General features: G+C 32.1%; 1 protein-coding gene across 6 annotated transcripts in view; it reads right to left on the bottom strand.

The window, feature by feature from the left end:
* LOC148621636 (echinoderm microtubule-associated protein-like 2) overlaps positions 1-12,555 on the bottom strand; it is a 30,109-nt gene extending 17,554 nt beyond the window's left edge. The window contains exons 1-3 of one of the 6 annotated variants that reach the window (XM_088576212.1): positions 12,451-12,555; positions 767-916; positions 216-315 (exon numbers count right to left, since the gene is read on the bottom strand). In XM_088576212.1, the coding sequence (XP_088432338.1) occupies positions 216-315; positions 767-856 (190 nt within the window). In that variant the 5' untranslated portion in view covers positions 857-916; positions 12,451-12,555. Of the gene's footprint in view, positions 1-215; positions 316-766; positions 917-3,342; positions 4,015-6,269; positions 6,415-7,404; positions 7,562-8,971; positions 9,003-12,450 lie in introns of those variants that run through there. The other 5 variants (XM_088576210.1, XM_088576211.1, XM_088576209.1 and 2 more) reach the window with 5 other exon arrangements.
* Positions 12,556-14,157: the final 1,602 nt, after the last annotated feature.

The following is a 14,157-nucleotide window of genomic DNA, read 5'->3' as shown; positions in this document are numbered from 1 at the left end:
GGCAATATCAAGGTAAAAAAAACCGGAATGTTGGAAACACTGCATGGTCCTGATTTGGAACAGACTTTTTTTCGAAACGGGTTTCATACCTTACGCTTCAAGAATCCCCCTATCTTACTAGTCAATCGTAAGATATTAACATTTAAAGAGTGTCCAATATTATTTTTCTGGTCATGGTATTCGTGACACAATAACACAATAACTGTCATTATTACCTAAGGTCACATTGTTTTCCTCCGAAATATCAGTTGCTTTAGGCGTTCGTTTCGGTTTTCGAGAAGGCGGAGCATATGGGCTTTTCCCTCTTTTTCTATCCTTAAATAGAAAAAAAGTTCAATCTTGCCTATCAAATTTTGCCATTCGAAAAAAAAACTGTTTATGGTTATTTGAAACTGTACTGTCATTCGTATTTTTAAAATAATAAGCACAAAATAATATATGTGTAAGATTGTGAGGAGGTACGATGATTATTTGTACCATTATTCAATTTATATAGCACTTTGCGTAAACAAGAAAATGAATGACCACATTTAAATGTATTACTTTTTGAGGAGTAGTATGAAAATAATTTAAAATTACATACAATAAATAAAGAAACATGGTAAAGTAATAAATAATCATCAAGTCAAAAGTTGTCGGATACTGAAAAAAAGTGTTTGACCTTGACAGTAAAGGACCAATTAAAAAAAAAACTTGAATTTATTGCTAAACCAGTGTCATCAATATAATAAAGCATTTTTTTTTTAAATAATTATTTCCTTCTTACCAACGACCCATTCAGACCATTCTTTTTTACATTTTGATTTTTCTGGATCTTTTTATCATTAGATCTGTTAGAAAATTGTCCAGTAGGCATGTTTTCTTTTCTATCTATGCCTAGAAGTATATTTTCTGATGATGAATCCCCATCTTCGTCCTGAAGTTAAAACATGGAGAAAAATTTAATGAAACAATACGAATAAAAAGGAAAAGGAATTAAAAATTCATTACTCCAGTGTAAAACTGTGTATCTTCTTCTGCATCGAAATTCAGATATAATGAATCGGGAGTAAATGAGCAACTCCGTCTCCAATAAAAATTGGGAGCATGGACCAGGTGCACCGGTAGAGTAAGCGTCCTCTGCTTTTCTAGAAACACCCGCCGAGTTGCTCATAAAAAGTCGTTCGGGGTAGACGAAAGAGGAAAGGAAAACTATGACACGTTGAACAAATCAGTTTTCATGGCGCAGATGGATACACCGTTACGATCTACGAGTTCATAATGACGACCTGTAGTTGCGACTTCAATCTTGTAGCAACATAACCCTGTTCCAGAAGCCTACTTGTTAGAATTCTAGCGCGATACAAAAAGTCTGCGTAGTTTTGGCAACCTCTGGATTAACGTACGAGTTGTGATATGAACACTCCAAACGCAGGTGCTGACGGACGTTGCCACAGATAAAAGGAAAGTTAACAATTCTGAATGAAAAATCATCACGTCTGTCGTGAAGTTTGGTCAATAGTTTTCCTTTACCATCGATTTCTAAGTGTAGGTCAAGATATGAGGCTGACTTCACAGTGTCTGTAGGTTACAGACCACCAATTCAACCAATGAGCATTTGGAACGTACGCAAAAATAGTCCTACGCAGAAATTACCACTGTTCCTCATAGTGCTGTGAAAAAAGTTCTCATCTCATTTAAAAAATTTAAACAGTTTCTGAAAGGAAAAACATTTCTGTACATTTTATAGATGCAGTGCATTTTGCTTCTTGTGATGTGAAGCCTAATCTCCATAATGATTTCTAAATATACCCCCATCTTGTGAAAACACTGGGATTCCCCATGCTATTTACAGACACTTCACTTCCGGTGACCAGTACTGCACTGCAAGTCTGCTAACCCCACATGCCATTTTGAGGATTGTGAGCTGACATATGTAGAATCATGCTGATATATAGTCCTCTGCAGGTTAAAGTTAAGGTAAAGTCCAGAGAAGCCATTGAATATTGTGAAATTAGCATAGAAGCCTATGGGAAGTGGAATTAGTGGTTTTTAGCCTGTAGTATCCTTTATCTCAAATTCTTTGGGGGTAGATGCGATGTATCAAATCCCCAAAATTAGTATTGTTTAAAGATAATACGTCATCTATATAGCGGAAACTGAGATTAAAGGATCTAGCTAAACGAAATTCTTTCTTTCTGGTCAGCTATTAAGTCAGCCAGTGAAAAATAGGTCTGCAAGTAGAGGAGCACAATTTGTTCCCATTGGAATGCCGACCGTTTGTTGAAAAAACTAGGAACAAAAACTTCAAATAATGTGTTGAGTTTATGGAAGCATATAATTTTTTATCTTCATGTCCAAGTTATGCTGGTAAATTTGTAAATGTAAGCTAAATAGTTTTGTTGTTATGTGAACTTCCTTTTTCCATTGTTTTGAGTTGAATTCTTAATGATTGAGTTTATACAATGACATTGAGAGTATGAACAAAACCCTAGAGGTATAAATCCTTCAAGTCTTGATTTACTGAACATAGTTTTGATACATAATCTGGAATTGAATACAATATTGACATTCACAAAATCCATGTTTAGTATTAACAGTTACAATACAGTAAGTATATCTCAATTTGAACATCTCGAGTAGTTAAAATGCTTCTGATATTTTAAAAGTGAGAAAATCGAAACAAAAGATGCAGGTATTTTAGAATTTAGTTTCTTAAAAATATTCTATACTAATAGATTAATTCATTTGAATTCGAATTCATTATTCAGTAATATTATGGTAAGTTTACACCAAAAAAGTACTTTTTTAGACTCAAAGCTTTGGGGGCGTAATTTTAAAAGCTATAAATAATCAAATTAATACATTAAATGTACTGATAAACATATCATTAAGAATGAAAAAAAAAAAGAACATATCATTAAGAATAAAAAAAATATACGCTTAACTACTATGTTTTAATATTGTTAAAAATTTGAACACAGTATTTATAATTCATTTCGTAAACCATACTTCACAGAATATTTTTCTAGTCAATATTCAAAGAAATATGGTTTATGTTTATATAAAAGAAAACTGTCACTTCTTGTGAAATGTATTATGTAAGTTTTCAAAAGAAACGGAATAAATATCTGAATGAGCAAACATACAAAATATTTTAAATAATTGCGGAATATACATCATATATGTAATGCATAAAAATGTACAATTAACAATATTTATTGTCCTAAAGGTGCCATGCTTTTAAAGTCCACCCAAACTGAAAGTAAAATAATAATTAAATAAGCATTATCAATACCTTTCTAAGTACGTACACTTGTACCAAGTCAAAAGTATTTTATATATCCAATAGTACACCCTTACCAGTTTTCTGTTTTTATATCTATCCTCTTTGTTCATAGAAACACCATAACGATATCTTCCATCGGGCGATATGTGGACAAATTTTTCCTTAAAGAGAGAACAGCTCATCCTTCAAGAATGCACTGATCACGAAAAACTCTCACAAATTATGATTAAATTTTATCCCTCAACTCAGTTAATGTATGTTTATATTCAGAGCAGCATCGCCACATTCATTCGTGAGAACAGATTATCCTAGAATTATTTCCACAACTCGGTAGGAATTCAACAAATACAGAAGTTAAACACATTATAATTGGTCATGAAAAGTTTATTAATGGAAACACTCTCGTTTCTTTCTATTGACTCTAGTCCAGGCTTCTAGCAATTAATCTCCGTAAAAGCCAGGGTTAGATACTTGTTATTGTTACCAAACAATTGCTGTTTCCAATTCACACAATATTTCATTTAAATTAGCAGTGAAAATACTAATAGTTGTGACTGCTAAGGTCAATTGGAAACATCCTGGGTTTTGTAATTGAAAATGTAACAAACATGCCGGTGTATTTGCTTAAATTAATCTAAAAGTTATTCAACTAAAAGCAATTCATTTGTGCATGGGATGAGTTCGTTTACTTCATGTTAAGAATGTAAATGTTATTCTTATTTTACTCGATTCATTCCATAAGCTCAATTGATTTAAGTTTTCGGTTTCATCCATTAACATTTATAATGTGCCCATAGTTTATTGATATGATACGAGTTTCAAATAACAATTTCATTCACAAGAAGAGAAAAAAAATGATGTCGTTACTATCTAATTATGCCGCATGTTTCTAACACCGTAGAAACCTCAAAACATCCTTTGAAATATAAAAATGATTTACAGACAGCCAAAATAAAACTAAGAAATCTTTGTGAATAGAAAGGCAGCTGGTATTATTTTATGAAATGAAATGGTGAGATTGATTGATTAATGTTTAACGCCTATGTTTAATGGTGAGATTGATTGATTGATTGGTGTTTAACGTCTATATAAGAACATATATAAAACAAGACGTTTTTCTACAATTAAATCTAACATACTTGAAAGTGATTTTTGATGTGGCATTTATTTCTATTACTATAGTATATTCATAGCCTTATTCAAAAGTCGCAGATAGCCCTTAAAAAGTACCTCATTTAACTAGAATTACGTGATTTTGTTAGCTTGGCGGCATTTAACCTTTTAGTCCTTTTTTTTATTTCGTTCCTTTTGAACAATTTTTAAAATTTCTATTCACATAATAATGAGAAACTTTGTTTACCGCCCAAACCAATAAATAATTCTAAATCTAAAATATTTGCTGAAGCTGACTTTCTGCATACTAGTTACATGGTTAGAGAACCGATCATATTCTAAATAATAAAAAGCACCAAAACAATAAAAACATACAAACAAACAAAACCAATAAATATCTGGACCTGTGTCATTGCCATATATTTGCTAGCACATAAGTATCTACAATATAAACATGTATACTAGTATATAAACACTGGTCAAGCTAAAAATATTATAGTGTTGGTTACAAATTTCGTTTAGTAATGTACAATGAACTAATAATAACATCCCTAAAAGCTTGTGTCGATACCCATTATATATGATAGCTACACTGCAAATGAATTAGAAATGACTTAATAGCATACAAATATGATATTGTGTTCATCTTTTAGGCCATTAAATCAACTTCCGACTCTCAGTACGGCCTTAAATTATCATAATGCATTGTCCCAACTTTCTAAAGCTTCTGAAACTGTTCTGTTTTAAAAGGATCATCAATAAAAAAAAATAAAGCAATAATAAAGCTATTCCGAGTTATCCTGCAAGGTAACAGGAAGAGTATTGATTTCAGTTTGCATTAAATAATTACATATTGCCATACCTGGTACGATCAATAGCAAAACAGCATCGAAAAATGATCAAATTGATAGGAATGTTCTGGTAAACAGACTTGTATTAAAAGGCGATCCACATGAGTTCTTGGCAGTTTTGAATATAAAGAAACATCGTGAAATGGAAAACAGTACTTTCTATGTAAAATTTGTGAATGGAGTTACATTATTTAAATAACTGGAATGTTTACATCTAGTGCTTTTAGTCCACTAAATGTAATATTTAACACCAAATAAATCATATTTGAAAAGTTTGATTCAAGAACGACGGCATTATTCGGCTAATTACAAATATGCAGCATTAGATAATTTTTCCAGAACAAAACTAGAATAAAAAAAAACATAAGTACGGATTCTTTAAAGATATGATTTTAAATACATGTATTTCGGTGATTGTTTCACACCAAAACATTAACATAGACCTGTAATATCAAACACAGAACCACTAAAAAATTGTTAATGTCTGGAGAATTACTTAAACAGCATATGATACCGTATTGATCGTATTATTATCACAGAAATAGTAGCGTCCTCTTCTCAATTCTGCCTGATTTTTTTTTAACCCGCATTACGACAACTACAGAGAAACATTTAAATGAATCATTTAGTAGTATTCGTAGTCGTCAAAGACCATGACGAGAGTCAGCAATATGCAACATTCATAATTGATGGATTAAATCCTTTGTATGGAAAAACCATCCGCACTGAGGAAAAGTTTTAAAGTTTACATACATTTTGCTCAGTATAACATAATTAAAAAAATACTTTCTCAACATAATGTTTTCAAAACAAGAGATATCAGATATTTGTTTAAAGAGAATTGGCAAAACTTTTATTTCATCAGTAGATCAAGTCCAACATATACAGAAAGGACAAGAAATCCGGTATAAGCTATTAGTAGATAAAAAATCAATGATTAAGAATTAACACTTCGACCCCACAATAAAAATCAAATTGTTGTGTCATTGGAGTAAGTCCAAATATATACAAAAATGTAACCCTAACAGTATCCTTACCCGTTCCTGAAAACATACCGTCACTTCCATCATGAATTAAGAAATTTTGTAATATCATTTCAATGAATTTTCCGGTTTCAAAAGTTTTTCTATAAATGATATCGACTCTTTTCTATTATTTTTCCAATTTCCGTGCTTATTAAATGCAACTAAAAATAACAAAACATTTTTAACTACTGCCTTTTGATGTTTAAATGTCGATAACGATATTCAAAGCAAACGGGCATTAGCACAAAATGGCATTCTGTGTTATTCAAGCCATTTTAACATTTACGTAACAAAATGAAAATATGTATGCCTTATACTAAGATGTAACAAGATGGCTTATTAAAACCACCATCCTTCAATTCAGTTTTTACCTTTGGATATATGTCCTGCTGTATTGTCATGAGGAAGTACGAGTACAAACGATTTAAAATAGCTGTGCAATCCACAAATCATAAACTGTAGCACACACACTGTACCGAACAATTAATTCAATTAGACATTGTAAATTGACAGAATGATTACTAAGTTTGAAAATGATATAATAATTCAGGGAAAACTCAGAGAAAATGGTTGTCTCACGGCCCTTTCCTTTGGCTGAAATGTTAAGAAAATCTTACGTACGATTTCTCGATTAATTCAGCACAATCAGATATTATTACTGGACGGTGATGACTGCAGTTCATGCAGTTTTGTTTGTGCGAGTTAAGATATGGATTTATCAATTAAGAGTTGGTGATGTATTCTGCAATTGAAATAATTCATGATATGTCATGATTAGGGGACAGGGTAAGTAACTGAAAAGATTATAGAAGGTCTTCATTCAAGTCGAAATCGGAGAGAAAAGCCTTGCCATTGCGCAATTTTCTGAGAATGAAAATATTTGCTATTACAAATTGTTAACGTTAAATCAGGTGTAATTTACTGATAATGAAAATAACTAAAAATAAAAAAAAGACTTAAATGCATGTAATATGACATACTTTCATAAACAAATTAAATACATATACACTTAGAAAGTAGTAAAAGATTCCTTTCCATGAAATTTCTTGTAATCTTATTTATATATTTTTAAACACTACATCATGCTTTCTCCGTTGTCTTGTTTCATCAAAGTCACAAGATGAAATTAATTATAAGTCATCCCTACCTTCAATATAGGATGCAAAACCTAATCCCCACTAGAGAATATGCGGTAATTCCAATCACATTTGATTATACGGTTGCCATCGAGTCAAAGACATGACATGTCAATATGTATTTTTATTATATCTATTTTCAGGTTGAACATGGTATCACTGTAATTTATCAATTCCCAACTATAACTGAAGGTTTTTCCTTTATTGACAGACTTTTGGATTACATTTGCTAATAATTAGATCTTCTATTGACTGAGAACCGCAGTCTTCATTTATCTAACGCAATAAATGCTTAGAACTGCTTCATATATTCTAAAATTCATTGTGTAAAGTTAAAAGGGATTAGCTTATAACAGCATACTAAAGTCTGATAAATAGAACAGCATCCTCTGGGCATTGACTATAAAATTCAATATTAAAAGTGGTTGTAATTAGCCCACACATACAAATGTACAGGAAAATGCCAGTTCTGCTTAAAAGCGGAACTTTTAAAGAAGTATTGATACGCTCTGATATAAATCATGAATCAACAATTGTTACATGAAACATTATTTTAAATGGATGCAGAAAAGGCATTAGAAAAACGCTACATTGATTTCCATATACAAAAATGCCATTCATATACATTTTGTAAGTTTCGGAAGGCTGTACTCATGTTTCAAGAAGTGGCTTCTCATCAGCGGCATTAGCACCAAATGAAAGTTCTAGATTCAAAAATAAATTGTACTAAAGAAGTACTAAAAAAATATAGAAATAGTAAGCCATAGTTCTACATAATTATGTCAAATGAGCCACATGACTGTTGTCCCATGTTTAATACTAGGAATGAAACCTAGGGACTTTTTCAAATTTCGGTGACTAATATATGATATATAATTCGGATCAGACAAGTCTAACTATTGGGTTGGTGAATATGGTCCACAAGCAAAGACAACTTAATATGAAAACGGTCAATTATATAAATATTGAAAATTTCGGCATGAAGTATATGTATTTCAAGGAGTAACAGCAAAAAATCCATAACATTACTACTTGAGGAAAAACATCGATAATGAGTGTACAGACCTGTTAAAGTATATAGGGCGAAAAGTGTTCCCCATTTTGCACTTACTGGAATATGATTTACTAAAATAAATGATGAATTACTCCATGTCTGTTGCAAGTAGTAATCCTTTTGACAAGACATCCTTGGTTTTTATTAGAGTTGCAGTTGTGTTAAAACTGTATTACAAAACTGTTGTTCACGATCAAGCAGCGATACTCGAGTCCATACACCGACCTGTGCACGATCATTTCTGTCGCTTAACAGTTTGAAAGCGGGGGGGAAAAGAAAAACATTGTTTTACACTCACAGTTTTCTCAACCTTCTTTCGTGTTATATTTTTGGATAAGAATTTAAAAAAAAATTTCTAAAACAACCGTGGGTAGCGAAGGGAAAACCGATTTGCTTCTCATGTATTCAAGTTAGAGTATGCATAATAAAATAGAAACAGAAGCAATTTAAAGGATTACTACAATTGCAAGTATCGCTGATATAAATAAAACGTTTTTGATTACACAAAAAGAGAAAAATCTTACCCATTCCAGAAAATATTGTAACACGTCCATCTTGACGCATGAAATTAGTAATTATATTTTCAGGACTTTTTTCTAATTGAAAATCGGGTTATTGACTCTCCGATATTAGATTTCCATTTTTGTGTTTGTTAAATGCGGCAAAAATAACAAAACGATTTATTACGACCTTTTGATGTTGCTCTTGCATCGTTTAAAATATTTGAACGGCGTGATATCAATATTTTCTCATGTCAATAGTGTCAATACTACCAATATGACCATATAGCAATGCCAGTGCTTCGACAGCCTAGAAGTTTAAAAGGAAAGAACGATATACAAAACGGTTGTACCTATGAAATTAAATAAAAAGTAATAACAATCACCAAACAGATAAGCAAAATAGACAAAGTCAAAAGGAAGAGTCAAAATAAGGGACGTCTATACAATAAATGGCAAAATCAAGACAAAACTGGAAAATGTTAAGGAGGTAGACCTAGGGAAAGGGACACAACTCTTGAAAAAATCATTGAAACGTTTGTATTCAGCACTTTATATCAATCTTATGTAAGCATCTAATTAACTTAGATTCATTTTATTCTGTTTAAAAAAGAAAGCCTGAGAGGCTTTGGTAAAATTGAATATGATACAAACATATCACTGATTTCATGATTTATGTCTCTTACCTTAGGTCTACCTCCTTAAACAAGAGTTTAAAATTAAAGGTAGGAAATAGAAGGATATAAAACAAAAAGATGTATCGAAGATTTGAAAACGATACCGATGATGTTAAATGGGAAAAAGTCACAAACAAAAGAACTAATATATGTACACGACGAAACAAACATATAAACCCCATTAAAAACCTGGGTGAACTTGGTGGCTCCAGAAAAGTAAGCAGACCCTGTATCTTGTAAGACACACACCATATTGCTTACAGAATATCTTGTTAGGCAAAAAAAGGAAAATCTACCATGACAAACGGAGGTCATTTATCATATTTGAAATGGAAACTCCATATCAGTCCATTAAGTCATCCTGACGACCGAAAAACCTTTGGAAGAGAATCAAGGAAACAAAGGTTATAGCGGTGTGACGCCTTTTATCTACGAGGAACATGTCGTTTTTTAGTAAGTCACTCAGTGCTATCTAGCAAATCGGTGTAATGGTCGCAATATATAGCGTAAGAGTTTAGAGGTAAAAGCTTCACACGTTGAAGAGGAAATATTTTTTTCTGCTTAGGAAAAAATAGATAGGGGAAATCTAAGCCGTCCCATTTGTCATCATTCATTCAGAAGATTTCGTTTTTGTTTTTGTTGTTGTTTATTGCGAGATAGAGTTAAAGATAAACACGGATGATGATCATTTATAGTGTCCTTAATTTCAAGTTCCTTCGGATATTTACACTCGACTACATGTTCTTCTCTTCCTGCCAAAATACATGAGCTCCAACAACCAGATTATAAGTCATAATTAATTGTACATTCTACAAAAGCTATTATCATTCAGCAGATACTTTAATACAATTTACAATTTCTATCTGAATTTACTTCCGAGGTGGTTAAAGTATTTTAGATAATCGATCCTGTCCTAAACGCAGGCACAGATCATACCTAATTAATTATACATTTAAATTTAAATTTATTAAAAATTTAAACCACTTTTAATACATTACAAGTAAACTCAAAAGTTAAAACACTCTTATGATTTTCATTTTAATAAATACTTCTCTTTTTTAGGGTTTCTTTCTCATATTGTCATAATTCTTGATTCTAAAATAATTTAATATCAATATCTTTTTCCGACTGGCGTCTCAGTTTGATTGAAAATAGAAAATCGTTGGACAATTTATTCAGTCAATACTTTTTTTTTTTTACAGTTGACGTTTCACCAAAGATTGGATATGATGCGTATATTTACTTTATACCTGATTTCAGCTGAAACCTAAGATCAATACATTTAAAACAATGACCACTAGTATAACTGTTCTCTGATGCTTTTTGTCATATTCTTTTCAAGAGAGTATGGTTCTATTTTAACTTTTTAAATGAATAATTTTCAGTCTTTTTCATTACGCTATTTTATTTTTAACATCATCGTCTTATATGATCGAAGGAAGTAACGCTTATAACCCAAACACATCAATGAGTTCATGGTGTATAACTAGAAATATCAGTAATTTTGAAACCAAGGCAATCCCCGTAACTTTGAATTACAATATATAATCTTTTTTCTCAATTCTTTACATGTTTTATAATAAGTCAAAATTTTGGAAAATTAACAGTCTAAATATAACTACAAATACTGTGAGCAAAGTGCACTTGTTGATATCCCCACTCCCCTGCCTAGAAGCCATAAAGAAAACCCAAAGTCACTCAGATAAAACAAAAAATAAAATGTGCGCAAAGGCATTGCAAGATAAAGGATGTGTGATTTCATTGAATTCATTAAAAAAATTCAGAAAAGTTTCACCTTGGTTGACGAATAACAAAATCTGTATTTCCATCAGGTTACTCCAAAAGTCATTCTGGTGAAAGAGTAATTTAGGGAACCAAGATTCTAGCGGAAATCAAAAGAACGTAATCCAGGGACATAAACCAGACAAGGAAAACAGACACAGACAACAAATAACATAAAATAACCAAAATAATACAAAGTAAAAAAAGTAAATGAGCAACTCGGACTCACTTAAAACTGGTTGCATGGACCAGGTGAACCGGTAGGGTAAGAGTCCTTTGCTTTTCTAGAAACACCCGCCGAGTTGCTAATAAAAAGTTAAGTCCAGGGTAGACTAAAGAGGAAAAGAAAACTATGACATGTTAAACAAATCAGTTTTCATGGTGCTGATGGATACACCGTTACGACCCAAGAGTTCATGATGACGACCATGAAACTTCTGTAGTTATGACTTCATCTTGTAGCAATATAACCCTGTTCCCGAAGCCTAATTGTAAGAGGTCTAGCGCGATACAAGAAGTTTGCGTAATTACGGCAAGCTCTGGCATAACGTAGGAGTTGTGGTATGAAAACTCAGTAAGCAGGTGCGAAGGAAAGTTGACAATATGAAATGAAAAGTAATCGCGTTTGTCGTGTAGTTTTCCTTTTCCGATGCTCTCTAGGTCTAATGATAAATCTTAAAGGGAACACCCGTATTGTTACAGTTACAACTACTGTATCGATAAAAAGATCAGGCTACATTATTTACTACAGATGGTAATGAGACATTTATTTTGCTCTGCGAAATAATTTTTAATTTCTGTTCGAGAACTTTGTTCCTTAAATATGAGTGATGAACTCTCTGTAGACAGGTTCAAGTGTGTAGCTATCAGGTTGCTAGGTGTTTTTTTTTCGATTCTTCATCTTTTTTCTATACTTTTATCTCTGGAGTACGAATTATGAATTGATGTTCAGATCGAATAGTCAATAACCCTTAAAAACTTCACACTGTTAAATTACCAGATTAAAACTCAACTCGGTTTCTCAAATACGAATTATTTTCTTACCTGTAATGGAAATCTTTGAAAGTAAAACTCAACTGCAAATCATTGATATAAGAACTGTTTTCTCGTAGATCTATAATTATACTGTTAATGTTCAGTTAAGGAAATAGGGAGACTTATCTATTTTTTATCTGTTTCCAGCTGGAACATAGCATCATATAATTACAGTATTGACAGTTATAGACGAACGATTTCCCTATTATTTACAGATTGTAGACTAGCTAATCATCCAGTGTATTGACTAGAGAGACCTGAATTCTTTGTTAACTACAACAGAGTGAAAGTAATATTCTATAGCTTTCCGTGTGTCTTTTTAAGTTCAATAACTGAATCAAATGTTAAAATACTAATTAATAACTTCGAGATTCGCAATGAATTGGAATGAGTCAACAAAAGGTTTGATTGTAGTGGATTCATTTTAGTTTTAGATTGTTTGGCTTGTCAAAAAAAACTAGAGCGACTCTGGTTTTCAGCTGGACTTATCAAATATTTATTTGTAGAGATATTCCAGCGCTACATCTTTGCCAATTCTGTCCAAAGTTTGCTCAAAGTTTTATGAACAAAAATGGGCAAAATGATGTCTCTGATGGATAAACAAGAGGCTCCCAGGAGCCTGAATCGCTAACCTGCTTAAATTTTTGCCCTTCAAAGGCAAGAACTCTAACAAGGAGTTGTCCAACAATTTTGACTCCATGAATATTTTGGTAGGACTTATCATAAGGATCATTTCATCAACAGAAAGTTTCATTCTATCTATCATAGTTTTCAAGATATTGGCTGAAAACTGTAAAAAATGTAAATTTTCACTTCTCAATGGCAATAACTCTTACATGGAGTCGTCTGACAACTTTAAATCCCGGGAGACTTTTGTAGGCCTTATAATAGGGATCATTTCAGCAACTGAAAGATATTGACTAAACTTGACAGTTTTGGAGATATATGCAAAAAATCTACTGTTTGACCCCTATATTCTATTTTCAGTAATGGTGGCCATGTTTTTTTAACAGATCAAAAATCCAAACAAAGTGTAACTATCACCTATTTCCGTAGCATTTCACGAAAATCAAATTCCTTTTGGCCTTGCACACCTTCATGTGTAGAAATATCCTGTAAAATATTTCAGATGTAGTTCAAAAACTGTACAAGGAGATAGCCGGACAAGCCATGTAACCCTGTTTCTTAGTAAAATGACTAAGTGTAACTATCACCAATTTCCGTAACATTTCACGAAAATCAAATTCCTTTTGGCCTTGCACACCTTCATCATGTTTAGAAATGTCCTGTAAAATATTTCAGATGTAGTAAACTGTACGAGGTGATTGCCGGACAAGCCATGATCATGTGTAATCCAGATGGACGGACAGGGGTAAATTAAGATGCCCCCGACAGTTTGTCACGGGGGCATAAAAACTGCTGTCTAACCTCTACCTTCTGTTTTCAGTAATGGCAGTAAAAATAAAGTTTATACTTGTAAGAAGACATATGTTGTGGATACTGAACTATATCATAACTAGAAAAACTATGAGCAAACCTTCCCCAAATAGCTTCCCCCCAAAAATCATTCAGATGGAAAAAAACAATATAGGAGGTGTACAATGGCATCATGAGATAAAGAATATGTGAAAGTTTCATTGAATTCCATAAAAAATGTATCTCAAAAGTTTGAAGGTGGTCATATATGTAGAGTCACCACAAAATTGCTAACATAAA

This window comes from Perna viridis, chromosome 3 (assembly GCF_037379345.1).
Source record: "Perna viridis isolate PV_CMFRI_1.1 ecotype Kerala chromosome 3, ASM3737934v1, whole genome shotgun sequence".
NCBI classification, from domain to species: domain Eukaryota; kingdom Metazoa; phylum Mollusca; class Bivalvia; order Mytilida; family Mytilidae; genus Perna; species Perna viridis.
This window is presented reverse-complemented; position numbering and strand designations above follow the sequence as displayed.